The following is a 17,641-nucleotide window of genomic DNA, read 5'->3' as shown; positions in this document are numbered from 1 at the left end:
ACTCCTCCTGGGAGAAATAGACAGCGATGTCCTCAAACGTCACCCGCACCTGAAACACAAACCAGAAACACTCAGTGACACGTGGAGGGGCTCAGGATGCATTAGATCTCAGCTGGATTTATTATCCTAACGTTTTATCATGGAAAAGAGGGCACCAGGACCCCTCTTCCCCAGGAAATGCCAGATTTGTTCCCTCTGTGTTGCCCTCCATAGACCCCCAAGGTTTTCAAATCAAACTGGAAAACATTCTCTAATACCAGAGACAGAGAATATGAAATGTCATTGCGTGGATAAATCACATTATAATAAAAAGGAAGCTATAAGAGCATTATCCAGAACATCAGGAACATCTGGTTCTATTCCATCAGGAGGACTCGCTGTGCTAAATCCTAACAGGGCAGGAAGAGTTTGGTGTCCTGGGCAGTGACATATCTCCCACTGTGATGTACTAATTCTGTATTCAGGGTGTTGAAACCATGGGCACACAGGGATCGTGCCCCAAATCTGAAACAGCTGTTTGGTTTCCTTCTCTGCAGGGAAAAGGAAAGGAGAAATTAATACTTACCTGATAATTTCCTTTCTTTTGCATTCAGGCAGGTCAATCCACAGAAATGGGTTATGCACCTCTACCAGCAGGTGGAGACAGAGTAAAAGCTGATGGCACGGACATATAGCCCTGTCCCGACATCAGCCCGCAAGTATTCTCTGGAAAAGCCAAACTGTGGACAAACTGATTATACTTGAACTATTTATGCTTCCAACCAAGTGAGAGCACAGAGCTCAGTCAAAAGAGCTATTTACTAAAGTAAGGAGCTGGTCATGACACTTACCAATCCTCAAACGAGTAACAGATGTAATACTCTGAATCGTTCATACCTAAAGGACAAAATGAAAGCAAGATGGCAGCTGAGGATGGACTGTGGATCAGCCTGCCTTCCTCAGAGGAAAGAAAATTAAAATTAAATAAAAAATGTCATCAGGTAAGTAGGAAATTCTCCATCCTGTTCACTCAGGCAGGCCAATCCACACCAGTGGGATGTACCAAAGCTGCCAATGGACCCAGTAACATTGCACATGCTAAGGCAGGCTTCCTCCTGTGCCCAAACGAGCAAGCGAATTGCCTGGAAGGGTGCGTAAGGACAACTGCTGATGACTTCCATAATCCAATAACGGACTATAGTTGCCCGCGCCGCTGGCTCACCCTGTATACTTCCGCCATGGAGAACAGTTGACCAGACTGACTGAGAGGATTAATAACCTCCAAGTACTGCATCAGATGCCACTTGACAGCCAGAGCACGCAAGAGACGATATTCACCCTCCTCTGTATTCCTCTCCAGTGTGGCAGGGAAATAAACAGAGTCAAATGAAATTCCAAACCACTTTGTACTGCCCCAAGAGTCTCAGGCAGGAACGGCTCATGGCAAGAAAAAGCCTGCAGCTCGGAAACTCGACATGCTGAGCAGATTACTCCTAGAACAAAACAGTGTTCAAAGTAAGTACCTTCAAGAAGAAACTATATTGCAGTTGAAAAGGTAGGACTCGAAAGGAATCCACAATCAGATTAAGTTACCATAAGGACACTGGGAGCCACAAGGGAGGATGAAGATGCTTAACTTCCTTCATGAACAGAGACACATCTGGATGGGGAGACAAAAACCCACCAAGAACTCTGTTCCTATAACAGGTGAGTGCTGCCAGTTGAACCTTTAAGGAGTTAAAGAGCCAAGCCTTTAAGCAATCTGTCCTGAAAAATTCCAAAATGAATCAAATTTCCACTTTGAGAGGCTGAGAACCTCGCTCCTCACACAAGGCCTCAAAAACTCACCCAACTCTCACATAAGCCCGAGATATAGAAATATTCATATTTTTTTTATTTTAGCCTGATGCAAAGTGTAAGCACTGCAGCAGAATAACCCTGCTTCAATAACTTGAGTCCTCTCAAGGGCCAAACTGTAAGAGAAAATCGACCCACATTGTCATGTAGAATGGGTCCCTACAGCCATACATCCTTCCTGGGTGGTAGCCTAAGAAGCCTGCCCACCAGCAGCCACTGCAGATCAGCACACCACAGCCATCGGGGCCCAATCCGTGGCCACCAGAAGCAGGGTTTCTATTGTAATCTTTCAAACAATAAATGCCCATTAGTGTCCATGATGTGAAAACTGTCCCGCGGCCATGCCTGGATGAGAGCATCGATCCAAGAATTTTTGGATCCCTTCCTTGACTGAGGAACTTCAGAACCCTGAGCAAGACGGCCCTTACATTGCCCTTTCCAGTAATGTGGCAGACTAATATATCTAGAAGATGTGCTCATTCTATGGCAGAGCAACATCTATCTCTCTGTCACTTGTTAGGTTTGGTTCCAGACTGATGATTGATGTAATCCACAGTTGCCACATTGTCCGACATTATCCGGCCCATCCGAGTCTGTAAATGCTCAGCGGACCTTAAGCCCGCCAGCCAAACTGCTCGTGCTTCCAACCTACTGATGCTCCACTGATGATCCTTGGTGTTCCAGCGACCTTGCATCAGCAACCTGACAGTGAGCCCCCCAACCTTGAAGGCTCACATCTATCATAAGCACTAACCCTTCTGGCATTTCACAGGAAAATCCCTCCTTGAGATAATCCGCTTGCAACCATTATTGGACGCTCACGTCTAATGGCAAGCGAAGCTTCACCATGCAGTCCTGAGACTGCAGACTCCACCAGAAAGCAACGTGCTTTGAAGAGGCTGCATGTGCTCTCTCACCCAGGGGACAACCTCGAAGGTGGCTGCCATCAAACCCAATTTCTGAAGAAAAAAGCACACTGTTGGGCAAAAGGCCCTTTTCTGAGTTTGAAATCGAGCAATCAACTTCTAATACGACTCTCTGCCAGAGACACTCTGCCCTGCTTCATATCGAAACAAACACCGGGCTACTCCCATGTCTGAGATGGCTGTAAACCGCTTTCAGCCAAGTTCACAACCCAGCCTTCTTGTAGTAATGAGATTAACTTGCAAGAAGCCAGGTGACTTTCTTCCATGCTTCTGGCCTGAATCAACCGCTACCACCATGACCTTAAAGAACCTGGGTGCTGTGGGCAGCCCAAAGCCTGACACTGATCATGATGTCCCAGAACGGCAACTGCAGGGACCATTGATGTTGCCTGTGAATGTGCAGAAATACCTGCAGCAGGTCTAGAGACACAAAAATTCCCCCAATTGCACTGCCAGTGACACTGTGCTCAGAGTTCCCAGACAGAAATGAGTCACCCGCAAATATCAATTGACTCCTTTGGGCTGAAAGGATTCCTCCTTTCTGGGTACGCCCAAAATAAATGGAATAGCAGCCCATGTTTTCTTGCAATTTGGGAACAGGAATTAAAGCCTTCAAGCCCAGCAGCCTCCTTAAGTTAGTCTCCACTATCACTCTCTTCCGTAGGGAGTTGCAGGGAGAAACCATAAAGGCATCTGGAGGAAAGCAAAGAAAGACCAACATATAGCCTTCTCTTATCACTTCCTAATGGCCCGACGTGATCTGGACCTACCTCTGAAATAAGTGAGATAGATGCCCGCCTATCGCTGCGCCAGCAGGTGAGGCTGCAGATCTTCACTGTGAAGATCAAGGTGCACCGTTCCCGGAGCCCGCATTCTTCCCAGGCTTTCTGGGCCAAAAGGTTGAGACCTCTGAAAAGTCGATCCCCTATAAGGAAGAATACACCTGTAGTCTCTAGCATTGCCTCTTGTCTCAAAGGGACACGCTGCCTGCTGGATACTCTCTGGCAAACGAGGGACCTGGGACTCCTCTGATCTAAATGCCATTTTCTCCAACTCACTGCCAATAAAAGAGAACCCTTAAAGGGTAACTTCATGAGAGAAACTGAGAGGGTCCTTAAGCAGGAGGAGCTGCTGCTGCTGTATGAGGGGGAGAAGCATGAAGAAGAGCCTGAGCGGATGCAGAGAATAAGGAGCCCACAGAATGGATTCAGTGAGAGGCTGGGGGATGGGATCAGTCCCAGGCTGCATCCCCTGCCCCCCTCCTACCTGCTGAGCAGAAAGCCCTGCAGCCATTCTCCTGCCCCTTCTCCAGAGCAGGATTTCCAGCCCTGGCTCCCTCCCTGCACGGTCCCTGGGGTGGGGGATGGGATCAGTCCCAGGCTGCATCCCCTGCCCCCCTCCTACCTGCTGAGCAGAAAGCCCTGCAGCCATTCTCCTGCCCCTTCTCCAGAGCAGGATTTCCAGCCCCGGCTCCCTCCCTGCACGGTCCCTGGGGTGGGGGATGGGATCAGTCCCAGGCTGCATCCCCTGCCCCCCTCCTACCTGCTGAGCAGAAAGCCCTGCAGCCATTCTCCTGCCCCTTCTCCAGAGCAGGATTTCCAGCCCCGGCTCCTTCCCTGCACGGTCCCTGGGGTGGGGGATGGGATCAGTCCCAGGCTGCATCCCCTGCCCCCCTCCTACCTGCTGAGCAGAAAGCCCTGCAGCCATTCTCCTGCCCCTTCTCAATCCTCAGCTTCTCCCTTAACGGCTGAAGGTAGAGGAGGAAGGAAGAGGACGAGAGCAAAGCAAGAAGCGCAAGTAAGAGGAAGGGGAAGTCGAGACTGGGAATTGTGGGAAATGTAGTCCTAGTGCGTGGTTTGTTGTAATTGGCTGATTAATAAAGCCAAGTCCAGTTCTGTTCATAAAATCCAAAATGGATAACTCTGCAGCCTCTCAGAGAGACTGGGGAGCAGGGGGAGGGGAAACAGGAAAAGAAAGAAGGAGGGGAGAGCAGGGAGGTGGGAGAAGGAAAGAGAGAAAAGGGAGGGATTCTGGGGACAGAGCAGGGTGAGGAGGCGCAGGAGGGAGGGAGACTGGGAAGGATCAGGGAGAGGGTAAGGAAGAGAGAGGATGTGAGAGAGAGAGAGAGCCCCCTCTGACTGCTGCCCTCTGCCTCCCCCGCCCAGCACTGACAGCAGGAGCTGAGGCTGCACACAAGGCTGCAGGATTCAGGATCAGCTGGGACTGCGCTCTCAGGAATATTGGGACTGGCAGACTGGGAGCTCAGATTCATACATTATACCTGGAAGGAGAGCATCAGCTGATGAGGAAGGAAGCAATCCTGGAGCTAGGACCTGCCCTCAGGATGATGTAGTATCCTCTAGCACTGAGAATAGTTCTCCAGGAGCAGGGGCCCAGGAGGGAAGACTGGGAGCTCAGATTCATACATTATACCTGGAAGGAGAGCATCAGCTGATGAGGAAGGAAGCAATCCTGGAGCTAGGACCTGCCCTCAGGATGATGTGGTATCCTCTAGCACTGAGAATAGTTCTCCAGGAGCAGGGACCCAGGAGGGAAGACTGGGAGCTCAGATTCATACTTTATACAATGAGCAGGAGAAACTCTCTATAATCTCATTGTATAAAGAAAAAACAGCAGCTAAAGCAGCAAAATATATGCTATCCTGCCATCAGACCACAAACGAAACATGACTAGGGAAGATATGGAACACAAGAACACAAACATTTCCATACTGGGTGAGTCTGAGGGTGCATCAAGCCCAGTATCCTGCTTCCATTAGTGTTCAATCCAGGTCACAAGCACCTGGCAAGATCCCAACCAGTAAATAGTTCCCATGCTGCTATCACACATTGAGAAGCAGTGGCTATTCTCTAAGTATACTTGGTTAATAACAATTTCTGGACTTCTTCTCCAGGAGCTTGTCTAATCCTTTTTTAAACCTAGCTATGCTAATTTTCTTAACCACATTCTCTGGCAATGAATTCCACAGCTCAATTGTGCATTAAGTGAAAAAGAATTTTCTCCTATTTGTTTTGAATGTGCTACTTACTAACTGCCCTTGGTCGGGACCATTCCTGTTGCTTCGGTCCTAAATGATGGGCCCTTTCACAGATTATTTTTCCTCTCAGCTCTTGTAGGTCCAGTTCCTCCAAGAGCCAGTCCTCCAAAAAGGTACTCACATTAACCAAATTTTCATCCTCAGCGATCCCCACAAATCTGATGTTAGACCTGCGGGCTCTGTTTTCCAAGTTGTCGATCTTGAGTGTTTTCTCCTGCATTTCTCTCTCTAATGACTGCACACGCCTCTCCAGTTGCAAAACATCGTCTTCCACTGTCGACACTTGCCTCTCAACATGATCAAGTCGCAGAGTAATGTCAGATAAAGATGATTTAAGCTCCTCAGTTTGAGAAGATATATGTGACAATCTTTCATCCAAGGCTGAGGCCACTGCATCAGTAAATTTTACAATTAGAGCTAAGTCACATCCTTCTGCAGTTCCAGCTCCCATGCAGTCGACCATTTTGGGCAACGCTGGTTTCCCCTTCTCTTTCTCTCGTTTAACCTACCCCTCCCCCCCAGTTCTCTCATCAGTTACACTGTACAGTCCTGTTGGCTGATTTCATGTTGTATGGAAACCGATGTCATGTTTTCTTAACGAGCGTCAGTATATAAAAAACTATAAATAAATAAATAAATAAATAAATAAATAAAGCACCATCCAGTCAGGGGTTCGCTGCATCCACCTCAAATTAAGCCAATCAGTTCCTGTATCTTTTGGCACCAAGGTAGAAGAAAATTCAATCACGTGCGGTGTGGAATTGTACACAAAGGGACAGACGGTACCCGGAGCTCAGCTCGGTGCTGCCGGCTAAGCCCACCACATCACGTGACTCTTAATCATATTTTAATCAAGTTTTTTCACTAGTATGTCCGCAGTGGCTTTTGAAGAGAATACTGGCAGGCTGAGCTCACTGCTGGGGTATGTGTAGGGTGAGGTCAGCTTTGAAATCTGACTCTGTCTCCATCTGCTGACAGGGGAGCATAACATTGGTCCTGAGTCCATCTGTCTACACTAAGAAAAACAAAATTATCAGATAAGGAATTTCTCCAATTTCTTCATTCTTTTTCTGTCTTCAACCATAGGTCTGCCAGCTGCAGGGTTTTACATAAGAAATGCCCTTCTGGGTCAGACCAAAGGTCCATCAAGCCCAATATCCTGTTTCCAGAGTGGCCAATCCAAGTCACAAGTACCTGGCAAGTTCCCACACATTAGATAGATCACAAGCTACTATTGCTTATTAATTACCGTAATAGCAGTTTGTGGATTTAACCTCTAGGAACTTAGCCAAACATTTTTTTAAACCCAGTAACACTAACTGCTGAAACCTCAACCTCTGGCAATGAATTCCAGAGTTTAACTATGTGGGGAGTGAAAAAGAATTTCTTTGATTTGTTTTAAATGAGCTAATTGCTGACTTCATGGAGTGCCCCCTGGTCCTTCTATTGTCTGAGAGAGGAAATAACCAATTTACATTAACTTATTCGAGTCCTTTCTTGATTTTGTAGGCTTCTATCATATTCCCCCTCAGTTGTCTCTTCTCCAAATTGAACAGCCCTAACCTCTTTAGCCTTTCCTCATAGGGCAGCCGTTTCATGCCCCTTATCATTTTGGTCGCCCTTCTCTGCACTTTCTCCAGTGCAGCTCTATCCTTTTTGAGATGCAGCAACCAGAACTGCACACAGTATTCAAGGTGTGGTCTCACCATGGAGTGATAGAGGCATTATGGCATCCTCTGTTTTATTTTCCATTCCTAATAAATCCTAACATTCTGTTTGCTTTTTTGACTGCCGCAGCACACTGGGCTGACGATTTCAATGTATTATCCACTATGACACGTAGATCTCTTTCCTGGGTGGTAACTCCTGAGATAGAAACTAACATTGTGTAACTAGAGCTTGGGTTATTTTTCCCTATATGCATCACTTTGCACTTGTCCATGTTAAATTTCATCTGCCATTTGGAAGCCCAATCTTCCAGTCTCACAAGGTCCTCCTGCAATTCATCACAATCCACTTGAGATTTAATTACTCTACAAAATATTGTATCATCCGCAAATTTGATTACCTCACTCGTTGTACCCCTTTCCAGATCATTTATTTATTTATTTATTTTTTGAAATTTTTTTATTTCTTGAATTTTCATAATTTCAATTACAATCGAAACTATATTAATAAGGAAAAAGGGAAGAAAAAATGAAAGAACACAATTTTCATTGTGATTCAAAAGCGTTAAGCAATATAAAGAATATCTTCCATATTATAAGCAAATGGGGAGACCCTAAGAAATAGAACAAAGCGGTTAATAGGAAAACATTCAACATGCAAACTTACAGGCACAAAGTTATTTGCAGATTACTTCTAGTTAAGCCTTCTCTTCTGGATTCTAACTGGAGTGAGAGTCTAGGTATGAACGTAGTTGTTTTATTTCTGTAAATATATACTTATTATTCTGATAAATCAAAATACAACGACATGGATATCGCAAATAGAACTTAGCTCCTCTTGTCACAATCTCATTTCTTGTAGCCAGAAAGGCTTTTCTTTTCTCTTGAGTTCTTTTGGTAATGTCCGGAAAAACTCTAGTTTGAAAACCATAAAATAACTCAGACTGCTTTTTAAAGGATCTCTTAAGACTTCATCTCTATCAGACATTTGAAGAAAAATCACAAAAACCGTTGCCCTCTCTTCAATCCTTGCTTCGAGTGATTTCTCTAAGAAATCTGTTAAATTATCTTTATCCATCGTCTCTTCTTGAAATACTCTCTCTTTAACTTTTCTTCCAGGAATATAATGCAGTCTCGACATTATTTTTTATTTATGTATACCGACATTCATCTCAATTGAGATATCACACTGGTTTACATTCAGGTACTGTAGGTATTTCTCTATCCCTAGAGGGCTTACAATCTAAGTTTTGTACCTGCGGCAATGTAGGGTAAAGTGACTTGCCCAAGGTCACAAGGTCTCCTGGTTTGTAGTCCACTGCTCTAACCACTAGGCTATTCCTCCTCCCAGTACTGATGCAACCCAACATTACTCTCTGCATCAAAATGGTACTGATGCAACTCCAATTCTCTCTGCATGAAAGGTGCTGATGCAACTCCAACATTTCTCTCTGCATCAATGGCAGGGGGTGGCAGGAAATTGGAATCAAGCAGTTACCAACAAGGGCCCTGAACTTGGCAGTCGGTGAAACATAAGTATGGGAAAATAAGTGGGGGAGCTTGCTGGGCAGATTGGATGGGCTATTTGGTCTTTTTCTGCCATCATTTCTATTTTTCTATCTTTTCTATGAGAATGGTTGCTCCCCTGTGTGAATTCTCATGTGACTTGTGAGGGCACCCTTCACAGGGAAGCTTTTATTACATTCACTACATGAGAATGGTCGCTCCCCTGTGTGGATTCTCATGTGACTTGTGAGGGCACCCTTCACAGAGAATCTTTTATTACATTAACTACATGAGAATGGTCGCTCCCCTGTGTGGATTCTCATGTGACTTGTGAGGGCACCCTTCACAGGGAATCTTTTATTACATTCACTACATGAGAATAGTCCCTCACCTGTGTGGATTCTCATGTGAGTTGTGAGGGCACCCTTCTCAGTGAAGCTTTTATTACATTCACTACATGAGAATGGTCGCTCCCCTGTGTGGATTCTCATGTGACTTGTGAGGGCACCCTTCACAGGGAATCTTTTATTACATTCACTACATGAGAATAGTCCCTCACCTGTGTGGATTCTCATGTGAGTTGTGAGGGCACCCTTCACAGGGAAGCTTTTATTACATTCACTACATGAGAATGGTCGCTCCCCTGTGTGGATTCTCATGTGACGTGTGAGGGTACTCTTCACAGTGAAACTTTTATTACATTCTCTACATACGAATGGTTGCTTCCCTGTGTGGATTCTCATGTGTTGTGTAAGGACATACTTCTCAGTGAATCTTTTATTACATTCACTACATGAGAATGGTCGCTCCCCTGTGTGGACTCTCATGTGTATTGTGAGGGCACCCTTGTTAGTGAATCTTTTATTACATTCACTACATGAGAATGGTCGCTCCCCTGTGTGGATTCTCATGTGACTTGTGAGGGCACCCTTCACAGGGAATCTTTTATTACATTCACTACATGAGAATAGTCCCTCACCTGTGTGGATTCTCATGTGAGTTGTGAGGGCACCCTTCACAGGGAAGCTTTTATTACATTCACTACATGAGAATGGTCGCTCCCCTGTGTGGATTCTCATGTGACGTGTGAGGGTACTCTTCACAGTGAAACTTTTATTACATTCTCTACATACGAATGGTTGCTTCCCTGTGTGGATTCTCATGTGTTGTGTAAGGACATACTTCTCAGTGAATCTTTTATTACATTCACTACATGAGAATGGTCGCTCCCCTGTGTGGACTCTCATGTGTATTGTGAGGGCACCCTTGTTAGTGAATCTTTTATTACATTCACTACATGAGAATGGTCGCTCCCCTGTGTGGATTCTCATGTGACTTGTGAGGGCACCCTTCACAGGGAATCTTTTATTACATTCACTACATGAGAATAGTCCCTCACCTGTGTGGATTCTCATGTGAGTTGTGAGGGCACCCTTCTCAGTGAATCTTTTATTACATTCACTACATGAGAATGGTCGCTCCCCTGTGTGGACTCTCATGTGTATTGTGAGGGCACCCTTGTTAGTGAATCTTTTATTACATTCACTACATGAGAATGGTCTCTCCCCTGTGTGGATTCTCATGTGTTTTGTGAGGGTACCCTTCTCAATGAATCTTTTATTACATTCAGTACATGAGAATGGTCGCTCCCCTGTGTGGATTCTTACGTGATTTGTGAGGTCTCTCTTCTGTGTGAAGCTTTTTTTACATTCAGTACATGAGAACAGTTGATGTGCTGTGTGGATTCTCATGTGTATTGTGAGGGCACCCTTCGCAGTGAATCTTTTATTACATTCACTACATGAGAATGGTCTTTCACCTGTGTGGATGCGGTGGTGCAACATTAGCGTATTCTTACGAGTGAAATTTTTCCCGCACTCACTGCAGTTAAATGGTTTGTTTCCAGTGTGGATTTGCTGGTGTTGGGTGAGGTTTTTGTACCTAACAAAACATTTTCCACCTTTACTGCATGAGAATGGTCTCGCTCTAGTGTGGAGTTTTTGGTCTGAGATAAGTATATTCTGGCTCTTGGAGCTTTTCCCATGTTTACTATCTATAAATGGTCTCTCTCCAGTGTGGATTTTGTGATGTAATTTTAGCTTATACTTACTAATTAAACTTTTCCTCCAATTACTGTAGGGGAAGAGTTGCTCTGGTTTATGTATGTTTAGTTGCACTTTTAGATTTTTCTTCTGACTGTAGATTTTCCCACATGTACTGCATAAAAATAGTGTTTGGGGTGGGTAGGATTTCTGGTGCAATATTAAATGCGATTCCTTACCAAAGCTTTTACCACAGGAGTCACACAGAGAGGATTTCTTCCCTTTCCCCTCCCCCTGGTGAAGGTCAGAAGTCTTTTGATCACTGTTATTACTCTGGAAGGGTTTCTCTGTGCTCACATGTCTCTGGGGCTCAGGGATGACTTTGACCTCCATCTCACATGCAGTGACTCCATCCCATGAGTCGCCTGCAGGGTCTCTCTGCTTCTTCTCCAACTCCTGCTGACTATTCCTTGTGTTGCTCTTCTCAGTCCCCTGTGAAACATTCTCAAAGACATTTCCTGATTCTCTTGGGATCAGTCCTTCTTCCATATAATGTTCTTCTCGATTCTCCTCCTTTATATGCTGTATGACCTCATCACTTGCTGGTGATAGAAGAAGACATTAATCATGCATTAGTGACCATGCAAATGGATCTGGGTTTCTGATCCTATAATCACTGCTCTGGCAGAGCACACAGTGATAAAGCTGCACATTTCTTACCAACCACTGGTAACCATGAAAAACATCTAACAATGGGGTTTGTACCAAAATCCTTATGAGATGAGCTCCTAAATATGTACAACCTAGAGGAGAGGAGAAAGGGGGAGATATGATAGAGACACTTACATACCTGAAAGGTAATAATGCTCAAGAAGTAAACTTCTTTTGAATGGAAAATAATTTCTAGAGCAAAGGTTCCAAGAAGGGAGATTAGGAATAATATCAAGAGATATTTTTTGTTTAAAAGAAAGTGTGGTGGATGCCTGGAATTACCTCACGGAAGTGTTGGAGATGAAAACTGTAACACATGGGAGGCTGACAGGCACCTGATGTTCCCAATGGACAGAAGTGTGGAATGAGATTGGGTAGGGTCAGCGTCAGGAAGAGGAAGGAGAATGGATCCGTAGGTAGGGAAGAAGGGAAAAATGGCCATGAGACAGCTAGAAGTGTGCAGACAAGCTGAAACCTCCCTATTATATCAGTGCATGGCTAAGTCTGTCACAGGGTAATGACAGTCATGAAGCAAGCTCAGACCTCTTGTATCCTGCTGTTCATATTCAGCTAATTGTAAAACAAGACTGCACGCAACCGTACGTGCACCTGGGGGCGAGTGAGCAAAGATACGCTGGAGTTTTAAATCACGTACACAAGTACATGTGTATGATGTAAAATACGCCCAGCATGTGTACTCGAGCAGATGTAAAGCACAATTCTTCTTTAAGAATTTGTCGGCTTTAATGCGTACAGGGAAGAGGATTTTAAACCCTGCTCAGGTTAAAGCCGTTCCCAGTTTTACCCATTAGCCCACCAGTATGCCCAGTCTATCTCAGGGTCATCCAGACCCTTCCAGTTCTTCATCCTGCACTCCCCCCAATTGAGCAAGACCCCTCACCCTATCGTGTTAGTCCTAAAAAGTGATTTCTGCAGACTTACACCTCACCAGGAGCAGCAGGAAATATACGCAGCTAACAGTGCGCCACGAGCAGCGGCCGCTGGATTTACACACTTAACTGCTGGCCCCGCCCCTTTTTTAGCACGAGCAAGTAATTAGCAGCTTTTGAAATTCATGTCGCTCACGTGCGGCCACGTATTCATCTTTTAGTGTGAGTAACGCTTTTAAAATTTGGCCCCTTCAGTTCTGTATCCTGGTCCTGCTGCTGAGGGCTCAGTCAAGTCCCTTGTGAAACTTTGTGGATGCTCCCCAGCAGGTGCCTCATGTAAGACATCTGAGATAAATTCCTAGACTGCCTCGCAGGGGCCTGTCTCACATGAAAAGAGACAAACAACCAATCTCAGGTGCCAGCTCAGATCCAGAGCAATGCTGGAGCTGGAGACAGGAGAAAAGTCACAAACGACCTTCAGTAAATCAGCCCTCGAGTCCACTTAACATGCAGATAATGCAATTTTTACCTAGGGAGATGAGGGTCTCATAATTCTCCTTCATCACCTCCCTGTAAAGCTCCTTCTGCCCTTCATCTAAATACCCCCACTCCTCCTGGGAGAAATAGACAGCGATGTCCTCAAACGTCACCCGCACCTGAAACACAAATCAGAAACACTCAGAGACACGTGGAGGGGCTCAGGGTGCATTAGATCTCAGCTGGATTTATTGTCCTAACGTTTTATCATGGAACAGAGGACACCAGGACCCCTCTTCCCCAGGAAATGCCAGATTTGTTCCCTCTGTGTTGCCCTCCATAGACCCCCAAGGTTTTCAAATCAAACTGGAAAACATTCTCTAATACCAGAGACAGAGAATATGAAATGTCATTGCGTGGATAAATCACATTATAATAAAAAGGAAGCTATAAGAGCATTATCCAGAACATCAGGAACATCTGGTTCTATTCCATCAGAAGGACTCGCTGTGCTAAATCCTAACAGGGCAGGAAGAGTTTGGTGTCCTGGGCAGTGACATATCTCCCACTGTGATGTACGAATTCTGTATTCAGGGGTGTTGAAACCATGGGCACATAGGGATCGTGCCCCAAATCTCAAAGAGCTGTTTGGTTTCCTTCTCTGCAGGGAAAAGGAAAGGAGAAATTAATACTTACCTGATAATTTCCTTTCTTCTGCATTCAGGCAGGTCAATCCACAGAAATGGGTTATGAACCTCTACCAGCAGGTGGAGACAGAGTAAAAGCTGATGGCACGGACATATAGCCCTGTCCCGACATCAGCCCGCAAGTATTCTCTGGAAAAGCCAAACTGTGGACAAACTGATTATACTTGAACTATTTATGCTTCCAACCAAGTGAGAGCACAGAGCTCAGTCAAAAGAGCTAATATTTTACTAAAGTAAGGAGCTGGTCATGACACTTACCAATCCTCAAACGAGTAACAGATGTAATACTCTGAATCGTTCATACCTAAAGGACAAAATGAAAGCAAGATGGCAGCTGAGGATGGACTGTGGATCAGCCTGCCTTCCTCAGAGGAAAGAAAATTAAAATTAAATAAAAAATGTCATCAGGTAAGTAGGAAATTCTCTATCCTGTTCACTCAGGCAGGCCAATCCACACCAGTGGGATGTACCAAAGCTGCCAATGGACCCAGTAACATTGCACATGCTAAGGCAGGCGTCCTCCTGTGCCCAAACGAGCAAGCGAATTGCCTGGAAGGGTGCGTAAGGACAACTGCTGATGACTTTCATAATCCAATAATGGACAATAGTTGCCCGCGCCGCTGGCTCACCCTGTATACTTCCGCCATGGAGAACAGTTGACCAGACTGACTGAGAGGATTAATAACCTCCAAGTACTGCATCAGATGCCACTTGACAGCCAGAGCACGCAAGAGACGATATTCACCCTCCTCTGTATTTCTCTCCAGTGTGGCCAGGGAAATAAACAGAGTCAAATGAAATTCCGAAACCACTTTGTACTGCCCCCAGAGTCTCAGGCAGGAACGGCTCATGGCAAGAAAAAGCTCGTAAAGTCGACTTGCTGAGCAGATTACCCCTAGAACAAAACAGTGTTCAAAGTAAGTACCTTCAAGAAGAAACTATATTGCAGTTGAAAAGGTAGGACTCGAAAGGAATCCACAATCAGATTAAGTTACCATAAGGACACTGGGAGCCACAAGGGAGGATGAAGATGCTTAACTTCCTTCATGAACAGAGACACATCTGGATGGGGAGACAAAAACCCACCAAGAACTCTGTTCCTATAACAGGTGAAGTGCTGCCAGTTGAACCTTTAAGGAGTTAAAGAGCCAAGTCTTTAAGCAATCTGTCCTGAAAAATTCCAAAATGAATCAAATTTCCACTTTGAGAGGCTGAGAACCTCGCTCCTCACACAAGGCCTCAAAAACTCACCCAACTCTCACATAAGCCCGAGATATAGAAATATTCATATTTTTTTTATTTTAGCCTGATGCAAAGTGTAAGCACTGCAGCAGAATAACCAAGCTTCAATAACTTGAGTCCTCTCAAGGGCCAAACTGTAAGAGAAAATTGACCTGCATTGTTATGTAAAATGGATCCCTACAGCCATACATCCTTCCTGGGTGGTAGCCTAAGAGGCCTGCCCACCAGCAGCCACTGCAGATCAGCACACCCCAGCCATCGGGGCCCAATCCGTGGCCACCAGAAGCAGGGTTTCTATTGTAATCTTTCAAACAATAAATGCCCATTAGTGTCCATGATGTGAAAACTGTCCCGCGGCCATGCCTGGATGAGAGCATCGATCCAAGAACTTTCGGATCCCTTCCTTGACTGAGGAACTTCAGAACCCTGAGCAAGACGGCCCTTACATTGCCCTTTCCAGTAATGTGGCAGACTAATATATCTAGAAGATGTGCTCATTCTATGGCAGAGCAACATCTATCTCTCTGTCACTTGTTAGGTTTGGTTCCAGACTGATGATGAATGAAATCCACAGCTGCCACATTGTCCGACATTATCCGGCCCATCCGAGTCTGTAAATGCTCAGCGGACCTTAAGCCCGCCAGCCGAACTGCTCGTGCTTCCAACCTACTGATGCTCCACTGATGATCCTTGGTGTTCCAGGGAAGGCTCCAGGGAAGGCTCCAGGGAAGGCTCGCATCTGTCATAAGCACTAACCCTTCTGGCATTTCACAGTAAAATCCCTCCTTGAGATAATCCGCTTGCAACCATTATTGGACGCTCACGTCTAATGGCAAGCGAAGCTTCACCATGCAGTCCTGAGACTGCAGACTCCACCAGAAAGCAACGTGCTTTGAAGAGGCTGCATGTGCTCTCTCTCACCCAGGGGACAACCTCGAAGGTGGCTGCCATCAAACCCAATTTCTGAAGAAAAAAGCACACTGTTGGGCAAAAGGCCCTTTTCTGAGTTTGAAATCGAGCAATCAACTTCTAATACGACTCTCTGCCAGAGACACTCTGCCCTGCTTCATATCGAAACAAACACCGGGCTACTCCCATGTCTGAGATGGCTGTAAACGGTTTTCAGCTAAGTTCACAACCCAGCCTTCTTGTAGTAATGAGATTAACTTGCAAGAAGCCAGGTGACTTTCTTCCATGCTTCTGGCCTGAATCAACCGCTACCACCATGACCTTAAAGAACCTGGGTGCTGTGGGCAGCCCAAAGCACAAAGTCTGACACTGATCATGACGTCCCAGAATGGCAACTGCAGGGACCATTGATGTTGCCTGTGAATGTGCAGAAATACCTGCAGCAGGTCTAGAGACACAAAAATTCCCCCAATTGCACTGCCAGTGACACTGTGCTCAGAGTTCCCAGACAGAAATGAGTCACCCGCAAATGTCAATTGACTCCTTTGGGCTGAAAGGATTCCTCCTTTCTGGGTACGCCCAAAATAAATGGAATAGCAGCCCATGTTTTCTTGCAATTTGGGAACAGGAATTAAAGCCTTCAAGCCCAGCAGCCTCCTTAAGTTAGTCTCCACTATCACTCTCTTCCGTAGGGAGTTGCATGGAGAAACCATAAAGGCATCTGGAGGAAAGCAAAGAAAGACCAACATATAGCCTTCTCTTATCACTTCCTAATGGCCCGACGTGATCTGGACCTACCTCTGAAATAAGTGAGATAGATGCCCGCCTATCTCTGTGCCAGTAGGTGAGACTGGAGATCTTCACTGTGAAGATCAAGGTGCACCGTTCCCTGAGCCCGCATTCTTCCCAGGCTTTCTGGGCCAAAAGGTCGAGACCTCTGAAAAGTCTCTAGCATTGCCTCTTGTCTCAAAGGGACACGCTGCCTGCTGGATATTCTCTGGCAAACGAGGGACCTGGGACTCCTCTGATCTAAATGCCATTTTCTCCAACTCACTGCCAATAAAAGAGAACCCTTAAAGGGTAACTTCATGAGAGAAACTGAGAGGGTCCTTAAGCAGGAGGAGCTGCTGCTGTATGAGGGGGAGAAGCAGGAAGAAGAGACTGAGCGGATGCAGAGAATAAGGAGCCCAAAGAATGGATTCAGTGAGAGGCTGGGGGGATGGGAACAGTCCCAGGCTGCATCCCCTGCCCCCCTCCTACCTGCTGAGCAGAAAGCCCTGCAGCCATTCTCCTGCCCCTTCTCCAGAGCAGGATTTCCAGCCCTGGCTCCCTCCCTGCACGGTCCCTGGGGTGGGGGATGGGATCAGTCCCAGGCTGCATCCCCTGCCCGTCTCCTACCTGCTGAGCAGAAAGCCCTGCAGCCATTCTCCTGCCCCTTCTCCAGAGCAGGATTTCCAGCCCCGGCTCCCTCCCTGCACGGTCCCTGGGGTGGGGGATGGGATCAGTCCCAGGCTGCATCCCCTGCCCCCCTCCTACCTGCTGAGCAGAAAGCCCTGCAGCCATTCTCCTGCCCCTTCTCCAGAGCAGGATTTCCAGCCCCGGCTTCTTCCCTGCACGGTCCCTGGGGTGGGGGATGGGATCAGTCCCAGGCTGCATCCCCTGCCCCCCTC

The 17,641-nt window shown here is 46.1% G+C and overlaps 1 protein-coding gene across 1 annotated transcript; it reads right to left on the bottom strand.

Annotated features, from left to right (window-relative positions):
• Positions 1 to 9,427: 9,427 nt before the first annotated feature.
• On the bottom strand, positions 9,428 to 13,699 carry LOC115082609 (gastrula zinc finger protein XlCGF58.1-like; the record flags this gene model as incomplete). The annotated part of the gene is made up of 2 exons (XM_029586822.1): positions 13,166 to 13,699; positions 9,428 to 11,637 (listed from the first exon to the last, which is right to left on the bottom strand). Coding segments are annotated over exons 1-2 (2,244 nt in total), but the record flags the coding sequence as incomplete, so codon positions are not given.
• Positions 13,700 to 17,641: the final 3,942 nt, after the last annotated feature.

The sequence above is a fragment of the Rhinatrema bivittatum genome, unplaced genomic scaffold (genome assembly GCF_901001135.1).
Source record: "Rhinatrema bivittatum unplaced genomic scaffold, aRhiBiv1.1, whole genome shotgun sequence".
Lineage (NCBI taxonomy): Eukaryota > Metazoa > Chordata > Amphibia > Gymnophiona > Rhinatrematidae > Rhinatrema > Rhinatrema bivittatum.
The sequence above is the reverse complement of the archived record's forward strand: the minus strand, read 5'-3'. Positions and strand labels throughout refer to the sequence as shown.